General features: G+C 33.9%; 1 protein-coding gene across 1 annotated transcript; it reads left to right on the forward strand.

Moving 5' to 3' along the window:
* The first annotated feature begins 4,790 nt into the window (after window positions 1-4,790).
* Window positions 4,791-11,159, forward strand: LOC132037331 (uncharacterized). Its single transcript, XM_059427829.1, has 7 exons — window positions 4,791-5,173; window positions 6,906-7,053; window positions 7,536-7,727; window positions 8,162-8,290; window positions 9,542-9,711; window positions 10,664-10,794; window positions 10,942-11,159. Exons 1-7 carry the CDS (start codon window positions 4,948-4,950, stop codon window positions 11,035-11,037), a joined length of 1,092 nt encoding a protein of 363 aa, XP_059283812.1. The 5' UTR covers window positions 4,791-4,947; the 3' UTR covers window positions 11,038-11,159.
* Window positions 11,160-18,380: the final 7,221 nt, after the last annotated feature.

Genomic DNA, 18,380 nt, shown 5'->3' on the forward strand with positions numbered 1-18,380 from the left:
TCATGTCCTCGGTAATTTGGACGTGTGTCATGTCCTGTCAAATCACCTCCCCCAGCTCTTCTTGGGCTATCTCTACCTCTCCTAACAACCACTAATCCAACCTGTCACACCTTCTCACTTGTGAACACACCTCCCCTTCACGTGCCTGAACTATCTCAGACTCGCTTCCCTCATCTTATCCTCCATGGAGGCCTCTCCCACCTTGCTTCGTATGGCTTCGTTCTTAATCATATGTCTCCTAGTATGCCTACACATCCATCTGAGCATCCTCATTTCTGCAACCTTCACCTTCTGAACATATGCTTTCTTGACTGGCCATTACTCTGCCCCATACAACACAAACTACAATATTGTATAACCGAAAATAAAATCACAAAAGTTACTATTGGCCGCGAATTTTTGAAGGCCTAAAGCAAAGACTTCATTAGCCTCCCCATTAAGCCATCCCTGTTGAAATGCATGCGCTTGGGAAGTTAGTTTATGTGATTTCGACTTGAAAAGTGATTATTATGCGGAGGAATCTATACACTTCTCAAGAACCAGAGGCTTAACTTCGAAGTAATCAGGAACTGTGGTGTCAAATCTAGTGCCATTGCAAAGCTGATGGCGTTGGTAGGTCTTGTTGGCAAGAAAAGGTGTTGCAGCTTAATATATTTGCTTCCGGAATATATAATTTTGCATATATCTTGAAGCTATTAGTTAATATGCTACTGCCAAATAAGTTGGAAGAATTTTTTCAGATAGAAGATATTTTTCGATGCTAATATTTTTAAGTCAAGTATCTAATAAAACGTCAGGGTTTTTATGGCGAGTTGAGCGTCATGGGGGTGTTCCAGCTTATCTTTCAAAGTTACAATTTAATTTTCGGTCCACCGGTCAATCTCTCGTCTTGCATGTCAGATAGTTTATTTTCCTAGGGGTGTTCCAGAAGCTGTGCGATATAATTATTATTGGAAAATTTACTTGTCATAGCTACCTCTAAGACTTATTTATGAATAACAACTACATTATTTTTTATTTAATTTTCGTAAGCTTTATTTTTCCAAATTACGATTCTTTAACTTGTATTAGGAATCGCTTGTCTAGTAACACCAGGTCTTATTCTTCATTTTTTGTGTAAATACGGTGGTATATATTTCCTAAGATATTCTTCCTTTTTTACTAATGATTTAAGATTTGTCATGTATAAAGAATTTTTTAGTGTAAATAAAAAAATTCTCTCTCAAACTGATCCTATTCACAAACACGAATAAAGGATTATCGGCAATGCCCCAAAACCTTCGTGTATTTAAAGGAGTTTCCGTCTTTTACAACCATGACATAAAACCTCTCTCCCATAAAAGGTATTACGGTTTGTAAATTACAAACTCTATATATTATTAGGAGCTCAACCAAAAGATAGCGTGGGGCTCTCGTCCCTTCTCTCATATGCCTATACACAGTTTACAATGAGTTGGATCGAAAACTCACTAGTAATCGGATATTAGTTGATTTTATACTCGGAGACAAAATGTTGATATTTTAATACTCATTCTCTCCATTATGATAAGATTATCCTCGCCGAAATATTCTCTCTACTTTGATCAAAGTCGGCAACATATCTTTGCATCAAGTAGATTTTTTGTATATTGTAAAGAACAGGATGCATTTTTTGACTTCGACCTTGCGGTCTTTGGTACTTTTGGAAAGTATTCGAAATTAGGGTTTTGAAATGGGCGATTCTTTGGAGCGCTTGGGATCCGAGGGAGCATTGTGACCGGAATCGCTTGTATTTCTGTATTTCAAAGGAGAAAATATGTATTTGAATAATCAAATACACCCGAATATAGTGTATTTTTAAAAGGATTTAAATGTATTCTTCATTTTTTGGTGTAAATACAGTGGTATTTTGTATTTTGCCGGAGATTCAAATAGTTTTGATTGTATTCTTCCTTTGTGTGTTGGGTGTTCGTAAACATAGTGAATTTTATTTTTTTTTGATGAGAAAAGCGGAGATTTGGCCGGATTTAAGCTTTGTTAAGGTTCTTGAATTCGTCATTTTTTTTTAGTGTAAATACATTTAAATACGGTTTGTTTGAATACATTCAAATATAAAGGGTTTGGATTGGTGAAATAAAATGATAAATCAAGTGGCCGAAACGAAATTACGAATATTAAATATGTAAAAGTCGAAAAGGATTTGATCATTGTATATAAATAAAATTTGAAATACACAAGCTTTGTAGAAATTTCGGTAATTTAATGTTCGTTTGGAATTGAATTCATAAAGGCTTGTGTATTTAAAGGATTTATACTTGGCTTTTAAGCTTGACTTAGCTTGCGATTTGTAAGTACTTCCTGTATTTAAAAAAGAAAATACGCCTCGGGGAAATCACATAAAAGGTAGCTACGGTTTGTAAAATACAAACTTGAAGCTATATATTGTTTCAAAGATTATAAAGGTAGACTAATTTATGTAACCACCATTCGGAATGCCCCAAAACATATCAAGACAATGAACTTAACTCTTATGATGGAATCCTATGGGTTATTACTATTTCGTTTGACAATGATTCTTACTTATTTGATGACATATAGTATATAGTGTAGGGTTATTGAAAACTCACTAGTAATACATATATGAAATAGGCGTATATTAGTTATAATATAGTTTTATACTGAAAAGTGGAGACAAAATGTTGTAATAGTAATTTATTGTTGTTTTAATAATTCTAAGTATTATGATAAGATTATTTCTCTTTATAATGTACAGGTGGTACATTTTATCAAGCTTCTAGGAAGCTAAAAATGTATTTATATTTTGTGTGTTATGTGTTTTGGGCCAAATGCTTATTTTAGAGAGTTGAGATGTTTGATCAAGTATTTTTTTTAGGAAAAAATAAGTTCGTTTTAGTATAAATAAAAGTTATTTTTCCAAATGCTTATTTTAGAGAGTTGAGATGTTTGATCAAGTATTTTTTTTTAGAAAAAATAACTTCGTTTTAGTATAGGTAAAAGTTAATTTTTAGAAGCTAAAAAAAGTGGTATTTTTTCAGAAGCACAACATTGGTCAAGCAAAAATTGCGTTCTAATATTGATATAGTGTATAATAAACAATCTATAATAAATTGCGTTCTAATATTGACATAGTGTATAATAAACAACTTGACTAATGGTTTCTTCAAAATAAACAAATTTTAGAAGTTTGACCAAACAATCTATAACGATGCATCATCTTTTATTGTAATAAAATATAGTGTAGGAGTGATACTCCCTCCATCCCATAATGCTTGTCATATTTTAGTTTTTAAGAGTTAAACTATAGTATTAATTTGATCAACAATTTAAGATATATTTTTTCACAATATTGATATAAGAATAATTATAACTTATAACACTTTTTGTATAATTTTTGAATATCTAAATTATAATTTTTAAACTATTCAAATTAATCTAATCTAATTTAACTCAGAAAATTAGTCAACTTAAGAGTATGCTCGGTATGAAGGAAAAATAAGAAGGTATCTTACTTATTTTCTCGTTATGTAAGCAAAAAATATTATCATAAAACATTTGTATATAATCTAGACAAATAGTATAGGAGGTGGGGGTAGGTGTAGATGTAGGGGTAGGTGTGTGGGGTGGTAGAGATGAGATGGGGTAGGGGAATCGGTGTGTTGAGAATGAGAAGGACATTAATTTGGAATTTATTTTCAATAGACACAATATATTTGTACTTTAGATGTCTAATATATCATATCCTTTGTTGAAATATCTAAATAAAAATCATGACAAATTTAAAGGGCTATCTATATATTTGGCCCAAAGTTTTTGACCAAACCAACATGAAAAAGTTCAAAAACATTTTTTCCTCAATACTGAACACACACTAACATACAAAACACACACTAACTCTCGAAACATGACAAGACAAAGGGGGCAATAAAAATCTAGAGAGTTTCATTGTTGGAAATAGCTATTGGGTTGGGTCTATCCATAAAAGGTACTAATTAGCCCGTTAGCACGCTAGCTTTTCCTCCTCCTAAGCCCTGCCTGTATTGTATAAATACAGTGTCAGAAAGGAGAAGATTTTCCATATTAACACGACCAGTGAAATAAATCGTGGTTGCTGTAGATCCGCTTACGGAGAACCTGTAAGTCTAAAATATTGTAAAATGGGAGTGTGAGAGGAGAGGAGTATGAAACAACAGAAAGATACAAAGAGAAGGAAAATGGGGGAAATGGCCAATAAACAAACTTGTTGATATTTGTTTACTCTGCAGTCCTTGCATGAAATTCAAAAGCTACAAAACAGTAGTCCAACGTATCAATCTTTATTTATCCCTAAAATAGAGCCCAATACGAAAACACCCGTCTATCTCACACACCCATCAAAACTCTTAGCACTTGTCTTTTCATTGCCGTCCCAATATTCCATTCTATGCATATTCTACTACTACTAATCAAATTTAAAATACGGAAAATTACCCTTTATGTCTGCTGGGAGAATATATTCATACCACTTAGCTTATATTTTGAGTTTGTTAGCCTCATATTTGTGTATAAACACCTTTTATACGCTATTATACACTTTTATATAAAAGGTTAGATACGGTATGTGCGTTCGGCCTAATTTATGTGGTACGGTTTGAATTTCAAGAATCAAACAGTTTGATTTTGACCGTGAATTATGCATGAAACCTTTTAAGTTTTCTGAAATAAAATTTACAAATTTAAAAACTATTAAAAAGTACCGTAAATCACAATAATTGTCAATCCAAATTATTTACTAAAAGATAGGATATAGAGTATTGTATATTGGGTTAAAGTGGTGTAATATTTTATGTTGGACTGTATATTTTTGAAAATTTCCCTTTAAAATACCGGTCTTTCCCTCTTCTTCAAGAACCACCATTTCACCTACCAGTTTTTTCACTGGGAAAAAATTCTTGAGAGTAACAGTGGAAAATGAAGAGGTATAGGAATGGAGAGATATGGGATTTTGAGCAAGAAATGCAGCTTTTAGGAGATGGGTTTTGTGATCAAAGAGAAGTAATATTGGGATTGGATGGTGATACTACTTGTACTGTGTGTGTTTGTATGCCTCTTATCCCTTTTGTTGATTCACTACCTGACCCTCCTCCCATTCTCTCAAGAGCAGTTGCTGGATGCTCCAATCACAATAGTGTGGGAGGTATTTACTTTGGCCTTTTCTTTTTCTGTTGTTAAAACTTAACACATTATACTATAATTCCACAAGTGGGGTCTAGAGAGGGTGCGGTGTTCATAATTCATGTTTTTTTTTTTTTTTTTTTTATAACTGTGGTGCTCGGGCCAGCTTACGCGCACCTCGATTTATCCAACGGGATACCTGCCACCTCCCACTAGTGACAATCTTAGGATAACTCTATCCGCTAAAAATTTTGGACGGATGGAAAAAAATCACCTAGTGTTTTTTTGTCTCGTAGGAATTTGAGCACAGGCTATCGTAGTTCCAACCCACTTCACTAATCACTAGGCGACACTCTTAGGTGCATAATTCATCCTTTTTATGAATGTCAACTAAGTATCATAAGTAAATTGTTCCTGGTTATTCAATCATTTGATAATCAGAGTCATTCTATGAGTCTCACTCAATAGAATTTGATCAATCCTATTTTTTGGAGAACTTCCTTACCCCTACCTTTGTGGGCTAGAGTGGCCTTATAACGTGTAACATCTTGATAAATTATTGGGAATATAGGCAAAGCATGTGTTGCAGCACTGGCAGAGTTAATAATTGAAAATAACCTGTTTCATAAATAGCAAAAATCAGAACTTTTTAGGGATTATGTATTTTTCTGAAAGATTTGAACTTTATATACTGACTTTGTAAATATTTCTTACACTGATTAGATTAACTCGTGATAACAGGTTAGTTACCATTTTTACTAGATTAACAATTTAATGTTTATCATAAAGATTTACTTTACATAAGTTCCCTTTAGATACTGTTGTAATACATACAGTGGAAAGATTGAAATGGTGTCTACCATGGAAGTTTCATTTCAAGGAATAACATATTATGATACTTTGTTTTTTTTGTCAAGTTATGAAAGTAGATGAGAAAGGGGAGTGCCCTATCTATTGAGAGACGCAGGCAAACTAGGAAACTGAGTGGCTTCCATCCCTAAATCGAATAGCTGGAACCATTTTGATCGCCTTTTCAATAATTGATTTTTCCAAACGGATTGTATTTAGTCCTGGGAAGTTAATGGTTGATTAGCAAGAGTAGTAGAACATATTCCATGAAAGCAAAAATAAAAAAGTTGGAATCCATAGTTGTCTTGTGATGAAGAGATGTCTTTTTTGTTGTTGAAAGGTATCGTGACGACAACTCAATTTGTACTATAAGCTACTCGTGGCTCCCCATGGTTTAGTAAAAGGGAGGGATTTGTTTTCTTTATCCCAAGGTTCATTTGTGACCCCAAAAGAACAAGATTGCGTAAACAACACAGAGGAAGAATGTAGGGAATCTATCATTTTTTTTTTTCTGGAAATATGCTCCTCAGGCACTTGAACCTGCTATCCTAGAAGAGAAAATAGAGCTCAGATCATCCTGAACATTTCAACTATCTGATTGTATCAAGGTGTTCAGTATACTTTTGTGGTGTCGGATGTACTTCTCTCTATGTCTATCCTTATCAAGGAGATGACACCGTATCCTGATCTCTTTCTGTTTGGGGAAATGGATAAGGCAGATATCTGTTTGTGGGAGGGGCAAACAGTTACCTTCAGTTAAAGATAAATATTTTTGTGCTTTCTATGTAGACAATTGCGAGGATATGTGACAGGCAAGTGTTATTCGCTATCGTTCCAATTTCGTTTACTCTATTTAAGGATCAGTACTCTACTGCCCATAGTTCTCAATATATATGTTTTTACAGAAAGCGCCGCGAGGGATGCTCTAGAGCTAGTAATGGCTGATGCTCTATCAAAAGCAGGCTCAACACGTTTCTGTGTACAAGCTGTTTGTTTGGCTGTCTCTGGCGTCAACCATCCAACAGATGTAGAGCGAATAATGAACTGGCTTAGGTATGCTTTAAAAAATTGATACTTTCGTGTTGTCTTTCCATGTCAATTTTTTCATGTGATTTAAAGTGTGTGGTTAGTTTCTAAATGCTGTGTTCCTAGTGTGCCCTGTGCTTCTACGAGGTGAAATGAAGTGCTATTAGAGAATTGTACCAAAGCTGTTTGAAATGGTTGGGAAGTTTGGAAATCATTATATGATCTTTATTGAAAATTCTCTTACTATGCATTGTGTCGTCCTTTGTTCTTCTTACTTAATTATTGGAGACTTAACTCCATGTGTCACCATTTGGCATATCATCTTGTGAGTCGTGACTGGAGATGTCTCTTTCATTTTTCTTCCCATCTTCTATACTTGTCACTGCTCTTTATTTGGATTCATCACACTGCTGTTTATCTGCTCTATTCATGATTTTCTTTTCTTTGACTTCATATTACTTTGTATACATTTATCTTTTTCTAAATTTCTTTCCCTTAATTTGTTGTAGAGATATATTCCCCAGCCATGTCCAATTCTTTGTTCAGAATGATGCAGTAGCAGCTCTTGCAAGTGGAACAATGGGAAAGCTTCATGGTTGTGTCCTTATTGCTGGTACGGGAACAATTGCTTATGGTTTCACTGAAGATGGGAGAGACGCTCGAGCTGCTGGTGCTGGGCCTGTACTGGGAGATTGGGGAAGGTATGCATTTTGCGTCATCACTGCATTTGCCATCTTATTTTCATGAGTTAAAGTGCTATTTCATCATTTTGGCTTCTTCTCCTCACCTCCCAAGTCCATTGTCTACTGTGAACATTGAGAGCCAATAAATGTTTTGATCTTTGGCTGACAACTAGATCAAAATATGGGCACTTTCATCTGAAGGTTTTTTCCTTAGTTTATATCTTCCAAACCTCATACCAGATTCCATAACCTTGTCATTTTAAGTTTCCATTTGTTTATACTGTCTCAAACTACGCGGTGCTGTGCACATTTGTTTTAATCCAGTTCGAGAAATTTTGTTTCCTAAATTTTTCCTATTGATTTACCTAGGCAGCAATGGCCTTCTAAAACTTTTGGTGGTTGTACCTTTCCTTTGTTGGTTAAATTAAAGGATCTATTTCTTGTCCATGCAGTGGATATGGTATAGCTGCACAGGCATTGACTGCTGTAGTTAGAGCCTATGATGGTCGTGGTCCATACACTGCACTTACATCAAGTATTCTAAGGAAGCTGGATCTTTGTTCTCCTGATGAGCTTATCGGGTACTTGGTCAAAACTTAAATCATTAATCCCATCAACTTCGCTTATGAGTCGGTTTTAAATAATTATTGCTTAGACATGAACAAAGAGTAGCTCATACAGGGAAAATTTGTTATTGAAAAGATGCATGCACATTTGTGACATTACTTATGTTGTTAAAGAGTTTTTCTTTTTAATGCATAGGGAATACATTTGAACTTGACACCGTAGATGTCAAAGGAACAATATTTGAAATATTCAACGATATTACATATTTAACTTTGCAAGCTTATGTTCAGTGGCGGATGCAGGATTTTTACTTAGGGGGTTCGAAAAAAACAACAAAAGCTAAATATAAAAATAATGTTGTTCCTGGGAATCGAACCTAGGATGCTAGAGACAATTTTGAACACCCTGGATCACTTGAGCTAACCTTTTGCATTTGTTCAGGGTATTCAAAAGTATATATATGTACATAAACACAAAAAATCTACCCTATCTATACACTGTAATTTTTTGGGGAGGGTGTTCGGGTGAACACCCTCACTTGGTTGTAGATCCGCCCCTGCTTATGTTTATGTTGAATTATAGTATGAGTTATCCTCGTCTAATATATAAAGCATTTTTTGATTAATCAAAGTACCATTTCTCATCTTTAAAATAATATACCAGAGAAAGGAGTCCATGTGTCCCTTGTGTGCTTGTGAATTGTTTTATCATGGACTAAGCACTTGCGAAACAAATATAGAGGTTGGAAATTGATTCTAAATAGTACTCTGCATGCTCTGAGATAATATTCTTCATCAACAAAGTGAGGAAAAGAGAGAAGAAGCAGACTTAACTTTCACTACCATGGCGCCAATGTTGTAGTAACCTCTTTGAGTAAAATACAAATATAGTATCCTTCTTTTGCCGATCCGTCCAATGTAGGGAAACTATTGGAGTCTCTGATCTCTTCTAAGTTGATTTTCTACGCATCTATATGTTCATGTCTTCGTTAGCCTGAAGAAAGTTTGTTTCATAGCTTGCATTATCCTACACAGTGGATGTCTTTACTGATTTTACATAACCCTGAAGGGATATAGCATTTCTTGTTGCATGCCTGTATTGCTTCTATTCAAGAATAGTAATACTTTGACCTACTAAGTTAGATCTTCTTGATATGCATTTCTGTTTAGATACTTCAATTGCTTTTCATAGTTTCTTCTTGGGGCTTATACGATGTGTATTCGCGAGAACTCTTTGAGTCAGAACATTTTTTCATTAATTTTCAGGTGGACCTATTCAGATCCATCTTGGGCTAGGATTGCAGCTCTTGTTCCAATTGTAGTGACATGTGCAGAGGGAGGTGATGAAGTAGCAAATAAGATATTGAGAGATGCGGTTCAAGAATTAGCTTCAAGTGTTAAAGCTGTTGTTAGAAGACTGCACTTGTGTGGTGAAGGTATGCTCTCAATCAATTAAGTGATTGCAATAGGACTGCAGTTACATGAAAATGTTTGATATCTTTAATATCTAAACCCCTGCATATGTCTTAGTAGTCTCTCTGTATTTATTACCTCCTAGCACTGAACTTAGCCTTGAAAAATTTGGTACATCAACTTATGTGTTTACTTCTTCTGAAAATATGACTTTGCAGAGAACTGTGCTGAAGTATTTTAGATATAGCAGAACTTTAATCATGCTTTAATCTTTTGCTACTATATGCTTGACTGGAATCGTGCCTATAAGAGAAAGTAATTGTTGAGAAGTGTGGTGCTGGAAATGGGAACAATAGTGATCTGAAGCAATTGCACTTCTATATTTTCTTCTTGAGATTGCATATATTAAACGTTTACAGGTTCAATCACTTTACACTTCTCCAAATAATGGACTTCCTCAGTTAAATGGTTGGTTTTGAATCACGTTGGGAATGGTATCATCTGATTGAGAATTGATGTCAAGCTAGGGGAATGTGTTTCTTCCATAAGATTAGTGTTTACGTGGAGCTGACAAGGCCAACTTAAAGGTTTTAAAGGGGAAGAACTAGGATAACGTTTTGCTTTTTGAGGTATCAAATATTAGGAGTAGCAATAAAAGTATTAACAGAATGCGATGCCGTGATAAATGACTAAGACAATTCTTCTTTAAGTAAACTGTGATATGATATTCGGACTTGAAACTCCTGGGTGATCTAGCAGGTCTCCAGATGTAGCATGCTTGAGAAGTCATTATTACATACTACTTCTTTCAGCAACAATCCAGTGTGCCTTGGTTGACTTCATTGTTAAAAGCTCTTTATTGTCCCCCAAGACGTTCTTTTTATTGCATCGTCAAACTTGTCTTACCTCATCATGTGTGCAAAATCGTCTCCAGGCGTGACTAACAAGTGGATTTTTGAATTGAATTCTCTGTAGACGGAAATGATCCATTTCCTCTTGTTATGGTTGGGGGTGTTCTTGAAGCCAACAAGAAATGGGATATAGGAAGAGAAGTCATTAACTGTATATGCAAGGACTTCCCTGGGGTTCATCCCATTTGTCCGAAGGTAAGCATATTTTCCTCAATATAATTTCTCATATTGAAAATATAAAAAGGTTATACTTTTCCAAAAAGCTATCCTGCTAACTGGTACCGTGAACATTGCTCAACCAATTAGTCATCTCATTTAATTATCTCGACTCTTGTTAATTAGGTGGAGCCTGCCATTGGTGCTGCTTTGCTTGCTTGGAACTTGTTGGCTAGATATAGTCGACAAGGGACTCTGAGAAGTGAAATCTATTCTTCTTAAGAGACTTGATCAATTGTACAGCAGTAAGGATGAATGAAAGGTCATTTCAGCATATACGATCCACAAAGGAAAATGTGTATTTTGTTTTTTCCATTTTTGTTATATAGATTCTTCTTCCTCTTGCTTAGGTTCAGCTTTTCTCTTTTTATTTTCCATGTTAGTGGGAATGGTCTGGTTATATACTGAATTTGGTATTACTTAGGAGCCGTTTGGACTTGATTTGAAACCATAAGATCAAATCACGTTTGGACATGCAATTTGGATTTCTTAAGTTGTATTTTTTCTTATAGACATAAAACCCCACAAGTTGTGAAAACTATCAAAACTTTCTCAATTCTTATACAATCGTACCAAATGAGCAAGTCATAATTCATAACAAAATTAATACGCTACTAGAAGGCCTTTCTAAAAAAATACAACATCAATTGAACAAACTTTAGTTCAATAAAAAGAAAAATTTAACATAAATAGTAATGTAATTACTCTTTAATATAATCCTCCTAGATGGTACGAACATAAATAACTGTTGGTAGAAGTTAATGAAGTTGGTAAATGGTTGGCGGGAGTAATTGTTAAAAATATCTACCAACTTATGGGTCTTTTATTTACAAAATATAAACTTATAGGTCAAGTTTTACATTTAAAATTTTTGAAATCATGATTTCAAATCCCAAAGTATGTCTTTCTGGATGATTTGGAATTTCATGTCATAAGATGAAATTACATGTCCAAACGCTGATTTCATCTCATGACTTCATCTCATGACAAGTCATGAGATGAAATCGCACGTCCAAACGCCTACTTAGTAAAGTAATTCTGCTTATCATTTGTATTCTACCCTTATTGAATACAAGATTTATGTTAGCTCCTTCGTGTTTCTCTTTTCCTACCCTCCGCATGACTGAGAATTTGGAGTCTTTATTCCTTTTTCTTTTTTATTTGGAGTAATGAGGTATCAGTGTGTCTACCTACTCTATAAGCGTAAAATTCGGCGGAATGCATCGACAACCCCTTAAACTTGTTAGTGTATTCCATTTGACATAATACATAAACAAGCCCTCGAACTTGGTTTCAGCTAGCAAGTATGCTCTCCAACTTTGGGTGTGCACAAGTAGGCACGACACCTCAACTTGTATAAAGTTGAATACGTAAACACAAATGTTGATGTGACACATAAATTTTGGAAGTGTCTAGATGATCGTTTTGTAAGTTGGAGTGTTCAATTGACAAAGGGGAAACAAGTTGATGTGCCTACTTGTGCACACCCAAAGTTAGAGGACATACTTGTCAGCTGAGGCCAAGTTTGAGGGTCTGTTTATGTATTATGGCTATTTTATTTAATCACTCGAACTATGACATATTTCAATTGAACACTTGAAAATATGATAAAGTGTTCCTATTCGATAGTTCTGACTCAAATTTTGGAAAAACTTCTACACGTGTTGTCAAACGCCCTTACGTAGATAAGTTAACCACACAAGCTACTAGTTAAATAATTTGAAAATACTAAATATATCTTAAAATGAACTGTCTATGGGTGCAATTATTAATTTGTTGGAGACCCAGTTTATCGCTCACTCCCTTTTGGTCATTTAGTAAAGTTATTGATGGATGCAAACGCTGAAGAATGTAGGCAATTAAGTTTTCTCAAGGCTAAAGTTGAAGCTGAATATAGTTGAAAGAATCATTAGTTTTAGGGTTTAGGACCAAAATAGTCCACTTTTGCATACATTAAGATTATTTCGGTTCGGTTGAATATAGTAAGGAGCCATACATTAAGGACCATGTTGATCATTTCTTCTTCTTAACTTCTTCAAAAGTGACGTTTTCTTCAATTTCTTGTTTATTTTTGTTGTTGTCTTTTTCCCACTTTCTTCCCTCTTGGTCTTTTTCCCACTTTCTTCCCTCTTGAACCAAAATTACTACTATATAAAGCATGGTTTTCCCATGCTTCGTCGTCAGTCCTTTTAAAAATAAAAAAAAATAAATATATATATATATATATATATATATATATATATATATATAAGGTGGGCCTCATACTAAAAACACCAAAAAATATTTAAAAAAAAAAGGAAAAAAAATGTGGACCCCACCATCTCCAAACACTAAGTAATATTAACAAAAAAAGGGAAAAAAAGTGAATCTCACCATCTCCAAACTCATGTAAAAAAAAAAAACATGGACCCCATATTAAAAAAATCAAGCAATATTAAAAAAAATAAAATTGGACCCCATATTAAAAACACAAGCAATGTCAAAAAAAAAAAAAAAAAAAACTTGCACCCCATATTAAAAAATCACACAATGTTCATGTAATTCCCAAAGTATCCCTATTAAGTCAATAATGGTGGATTCATTGCCACATGCGTATCAATCCATTATTGGGAGTAAATGAAATTATTGTACATCAAAAAACATGGACTTCATATTATTGCTTTTCTTCAAAAGGTTAAGTAGCCAAACCATACAGTTTCCTTTCTTTTCTTATATTAGCACGAGATCTAATCTAGATATTTAATCGTTGTATTTGCTATTCCGCCATGTCATTTATTTGTTATGTTTACTAAATAAATATACTTAAAATATTTATATTTCTAAAATAAGATAGAATTTAATTACTTTTTCATTTTTATTCTTACTCTAATAAATGTGAAAAGAGATTAATGTCGTAAAGAAAAAATAATATTAAATGGAGATCAAATAATTAATAAGGTAAATTAGTCAAATTATAATTCTAATTGACGTTTCCTTAAAAAACCGTGCAAAAGACAACATGAAAAGTAAAATGAGCTAAACCAATAATATTTACCCAAAATTAAAAAATAGTAGTTCTTCGTTTAAATAGAAAATCAAATGTAAAATGAGCTAAACCAAGAATATTTACCAAAAATTTAAAAATAGTAGTTCTTCGTTTAAATAGAAAATCAAATTTCTACTTTGTTTCGTTTTAAACATGTAAAATTAATTTAATAATTTGAATTAGAATTATCCAAATCAAAATTTGATAAAAAATAATAAGTATTGTTTAGATCCAATCTACATACATTAGCAATAGAATATTTTACACCTTCAAATTAATCGAATTAAAATTCAAAGTGTTAATTGATGCTTAAATATTGTTATTTTTTTATCTCAAAGAGAGGAAAATAGTTTCCTTTTAAACAAGTCTTCTCTTTTAAAAAGTATTAATAAATTTTTGCCAACTTTATATTCGTAGCAAACACTAATATAATAAATTTTGGATACGGAGCACAAACTATAATATTATATTAATCGTGTTTTGAACATATATATATATATATATATATATATATATATATATATATACATAAAAACAGTGCAAACTTATGTATGTTTATTAGCAATATAAAATATATATATTATCACTACCCAAACACAACTATATACACATAGATACACTATAATCCAAAGTGTAGCACAACACGGGCTTACACCGTCTAGTAATAAATATAATTGGGAAAGGATATTTGGGAATTAGCGTGCTTCTTGCTCTCCTCCTAGGCTCTTTCCGGAGTCCGGGACTTGAGTGACAAAAAAAAAAAAAATTGGAACCAAAATAACACAAAAAAAAGGTTACAAAAGTAGGTTTCACGCACAGAATCTGTGCATGAAAGAGGCTACCTTTTTTTTTTATTTTTTATGCTATCAAAATCACGTTTTTTCCATACTTTGGGCAAAGATTAGTCATGTTTCAAAATTCCGAAATATCAATATTTTATATAGAACTTAATATCTTTTTTTGCGTACAATAATGTCGGCTCATTACATCAAGTATAACTAAACGTTTGGATCGTCATTTTAGGGGTTGTTAAGTGCCCCGAAGTAAGTTTTGTTTGTTTGGAAACTTGTCATCTTTAAGTTTAAGTGTCATATTTTATAGGGTTGATCTAAGTATTTTATTATTTAGTCAAATCGAATGTACAAATAAAAATATTTTGATCTACCTTTAATTTTTTATATTATGTTGTTATTTTTCATTTTTGTCTTTTGTGTAATCCGCATTTTTTTAATGTAATGTGTATTTTGTATTGTTTGAAAATTTGTTATCTTTATGTTTAAATATTTTATTTGAATGTACAAATATAAATATTATATTTAACAATAATTCATCCAATACGAGAGGTTTATACTAATTCAAAAATAATTTATTCCATTAGATTACAATATTAATTCAAAGCAATACAATACTAAATTACGATAACAATATAATCTTCAAGTTCTAGAGGCTTTATTACTTCGAGACATGCTTATACCACCACGGCCTTGTTGCCCACATGAACGCTTGTCATGGTCATATTGCTTACATGTAGAGCACTTGCGAGAGTAAGTTCTTTCACTAACATCTATTTGATTGGGTCTACGACTTCGTGAGTTAATGGCCAATTTCTTGATGTAATCCTTGCTAGCAACCATCGAAAACGGCTCGTTTGGCCAAAAAGCTTCATTACCAAGTGGGTGGAATTGGCCAGAATATGCTTTAAGGTAATTGTGGACCTTGCATTCCCCCCCCCCCCCCCCCCCACATAACTTGTTACCATTTTTTCCATTCTCTCGAAGCACTTTACTGACATTTAAACACAACATGTGGTACGTTTTCCACTTACCACAAGTGCATGTTCTTGTTGCCTCATAAACGGTATGCACGTTTCCACCCTTACCGTTGTAATAACCCGTCCTAACTTTATACACACGTTGAATGGGGTCATACTCGGTCATTTGGTGAAGCTCACATTTTTTTTCTATAATGCTCCATCTTTTTGAAGGGCTTTGGCATCCATGTCCCGCCTTCGGCTAATATCGCTCTGGCCTGCCTTGTCCTAACCACAAATCGCTCCACAACCTGCTTAAAAGTCATTCTCACCATTACGGTGATAGGTAGTCCCCGAGCAGATTTCAACAAGCCATTGAAAGACTCTTGAACTATTTGTTGTGAGCATGCCCCATCTTTTGCCTCCATCAGCATGAAGCGTCCATTTTTCAATTTCGAGCTTCATCAACCAAACGTATGCGGGTTCACTAACTGCCCTGATCAGATCCATTTTTGCAACCCATTTTCTTTGTTGATGCTCCATTGCAGCCCCCACATCAATTTGTTTAGAGTGCCATTGTGAAACTTTGATTAAAATTTGCCTTTAAGTGCCTTAAGCAATAGCGATGGTAAACAAGGGGGGGCTGCCACCCCGACAAATTATCCATAGTGTGCAATATGCCTTTATGACGATCAGACAACACGCATATGCCCATACGATCCCTAATAACATGAGTCTTCAAATGGGTCAAAAAGATCCCCCATGTGTCGTTGCTCTCGTTAGCGGCAATTGCGAAAACAAGAGGGAATATTGCTGAATTGGGATTTCAGAAGTTGGGTTTTCCGCCATCGGTGGTGGTACGTGGTGGTGCATTGGTTCTTGCTGGTTTTGGCTTTGAAGAATATTGTTGGTCATACCAACTTGAACATCATCATCATCTTCATCATCGATTACCTCTGCGTTATTAGCTATTTCATCGTCATCACTTGATGATGACTTATAATAATTTGGAAAATCTTCATTATCAAGTGCATTCCTCTTCCTACACGAAAAGTAATATATTTTTGAAACTTACTGATGTTGATAAGCATTGTCATGGTGTGGAGAATGATCAACTCCATCGAACTGAGAAGATTGACCAACATCCATATTTGGTACCACTGACGAGTTTTGAGAATAGCTCCTATAAAGATTTGAAAAATGGTTATTTACCAATCCATACAACTAACACGTGCTACTACACACAATAATAATATAAAAATGCATATTTACCAATTTTCATTGTAAGCTTGATTAAATTGCTAGCTTAGATTTTCCAGCGACACTTGACCACTCAAAATGTGTCCATAAGAACTAATGTCCCCATAAGTGTTACCATGAATAGGGTGGACTTGAGGGACTTCTTCTCGAGGTATCTTTTCAACATACATCTCAAGAACATTAATGGATACTAAATCACTATATTCTTCCGGCGATCCCAACTAATTACTCAAAGATTCATCATCGTTAATATTGTGCATGCCATAACGCACTACACCGTTTGATATCGTTTGTGGATATCTGCTTGTTATTGAGATTCAAAACTCAGTGGGTGTAGTTTTCATTCTTTTGTGCATGTAATGCGACTAGTGTTTCATAATTTAAAGTTGTTGGAAATTTAACATGGGCTTTTGGTCTGATACTATAATGAACGGAGTAATTGTCCTCAACGATATCTCCATCCCAAAATAGTGAAATCCTAACAGTTGAAGCATTTTGAGACATTTTTTCTATGAACTTTGATTTTTTTTCCAATGACTTGTAAGACTTAGACTTATGAAATTGATGAGTTTTTCACTCGTCCAACATTCATGTTAAATAGATTCCTGAAATTTTCATGCGTGGTGTGTTGTCAAATCAACACTTACATTGCACATTAAAATGGTGCGCAATACAAGTGAGAGTCATATTAAAACGGTTAAATAATGCAAAAGATTGTATTGTCAAATCAAGCTTTTATGTGTCATAGATTCCTGAAATTGTCATGCGTGGTGTGTTGTCAAATCAACACTTATATTGCGCATTAAAATGGTGAGCAATACAAGTGAGAGTCATATTAAAACGGTCAAATAATGCAAAAGATTGTATTGTCAAATCAAGCCTTTATGTGTCATAGATTCCTGAAATTGTCATGCGTGGTGTGTTGTCAAATCAACACTTATATTGCGCATTAAAATGGTGAGCAATACAAGTGAGAGTCATATTAAAACGGTCAAATAATGCAGCATTGTATTGTCAAATCAAGCCTTTATATGTCATAGATTCCTGAAATTGTCATGCGTGGTGTGTTGTCAAATCAACACTTACATTGCGCATTAAAATGGTGCGCAATACAAGTGAGAGTCATATTAAAACTGTTAAATAATGCAACATTGTATTGTCAAATCAAGCCTTTATGTATCATAGATTCCTGAAATTGTCATGCGTGGTATGTTGTCAAATCAACACTTACATTGCCTATTAAAATGGTGCGCAATAAAAGCTAGAATCATATTAAAACGGTCAAATAATGAAATACTATATATAACATGATTGACAATTTCAGGAAGCATTCACATTAAAATGAGTTATCATGTCATTCTACACCCAATTTGGTAATCTTGATTCTATTATATGTTTTACCCCAAGAAACGTATTCGAAGCAATGGGCAGGACATGAGAACTAGATGATGATTTTCAATACTCAAATAACCTAACAACAGATTCAATCGAGAATACAATAATAAAATAAGAGAGGAGTGGGATTGGGAT

This window comes from Lycium ferocissimum, chromosome 11, assembly GCF_029784015.1.
Source record: "Lycium ferocissimum isolate CSIRO_LF1 chromosome 11, AGI_CSIRO_Lferr_CH_V1, whole genome shotgun sequence".
NCBI classification, from domain to species: domain Eukaryota; kingdom Viridiplantae; phylum Streptophyta; class Magnoliopsida; order Solanales; family Solanaceae; genus Lycium; species Lycium ferocissimum.

What these genes read in the sequence shown, in the direction of transcription:
- LOC132037331 (XM_059427829.1), top strand. Translation starts at nt 4,948, where the DNA reads ATGAAGAGGTATAGGAATGGAGAGATATGGGATTTTGAGCAAGAAATG. An exon ending in CGAATAATGAACTGGCTTAG is followed by an intron (nt 7,054 to 7,535) that starts GTATGCTTTAAA and finishes AATTTGTTGTAG; the next exon opens with AGATATATTCCCCAGCCATG. An exon ending in GTACTGGGAGATTGGGGAAG is followed by an intron (nt 7,728 to 8,161) that starts GTATGCATTTTG and finishes TTGTCCATGCAG; the next exon opens with TGGATATGGTATAGCTGCAC.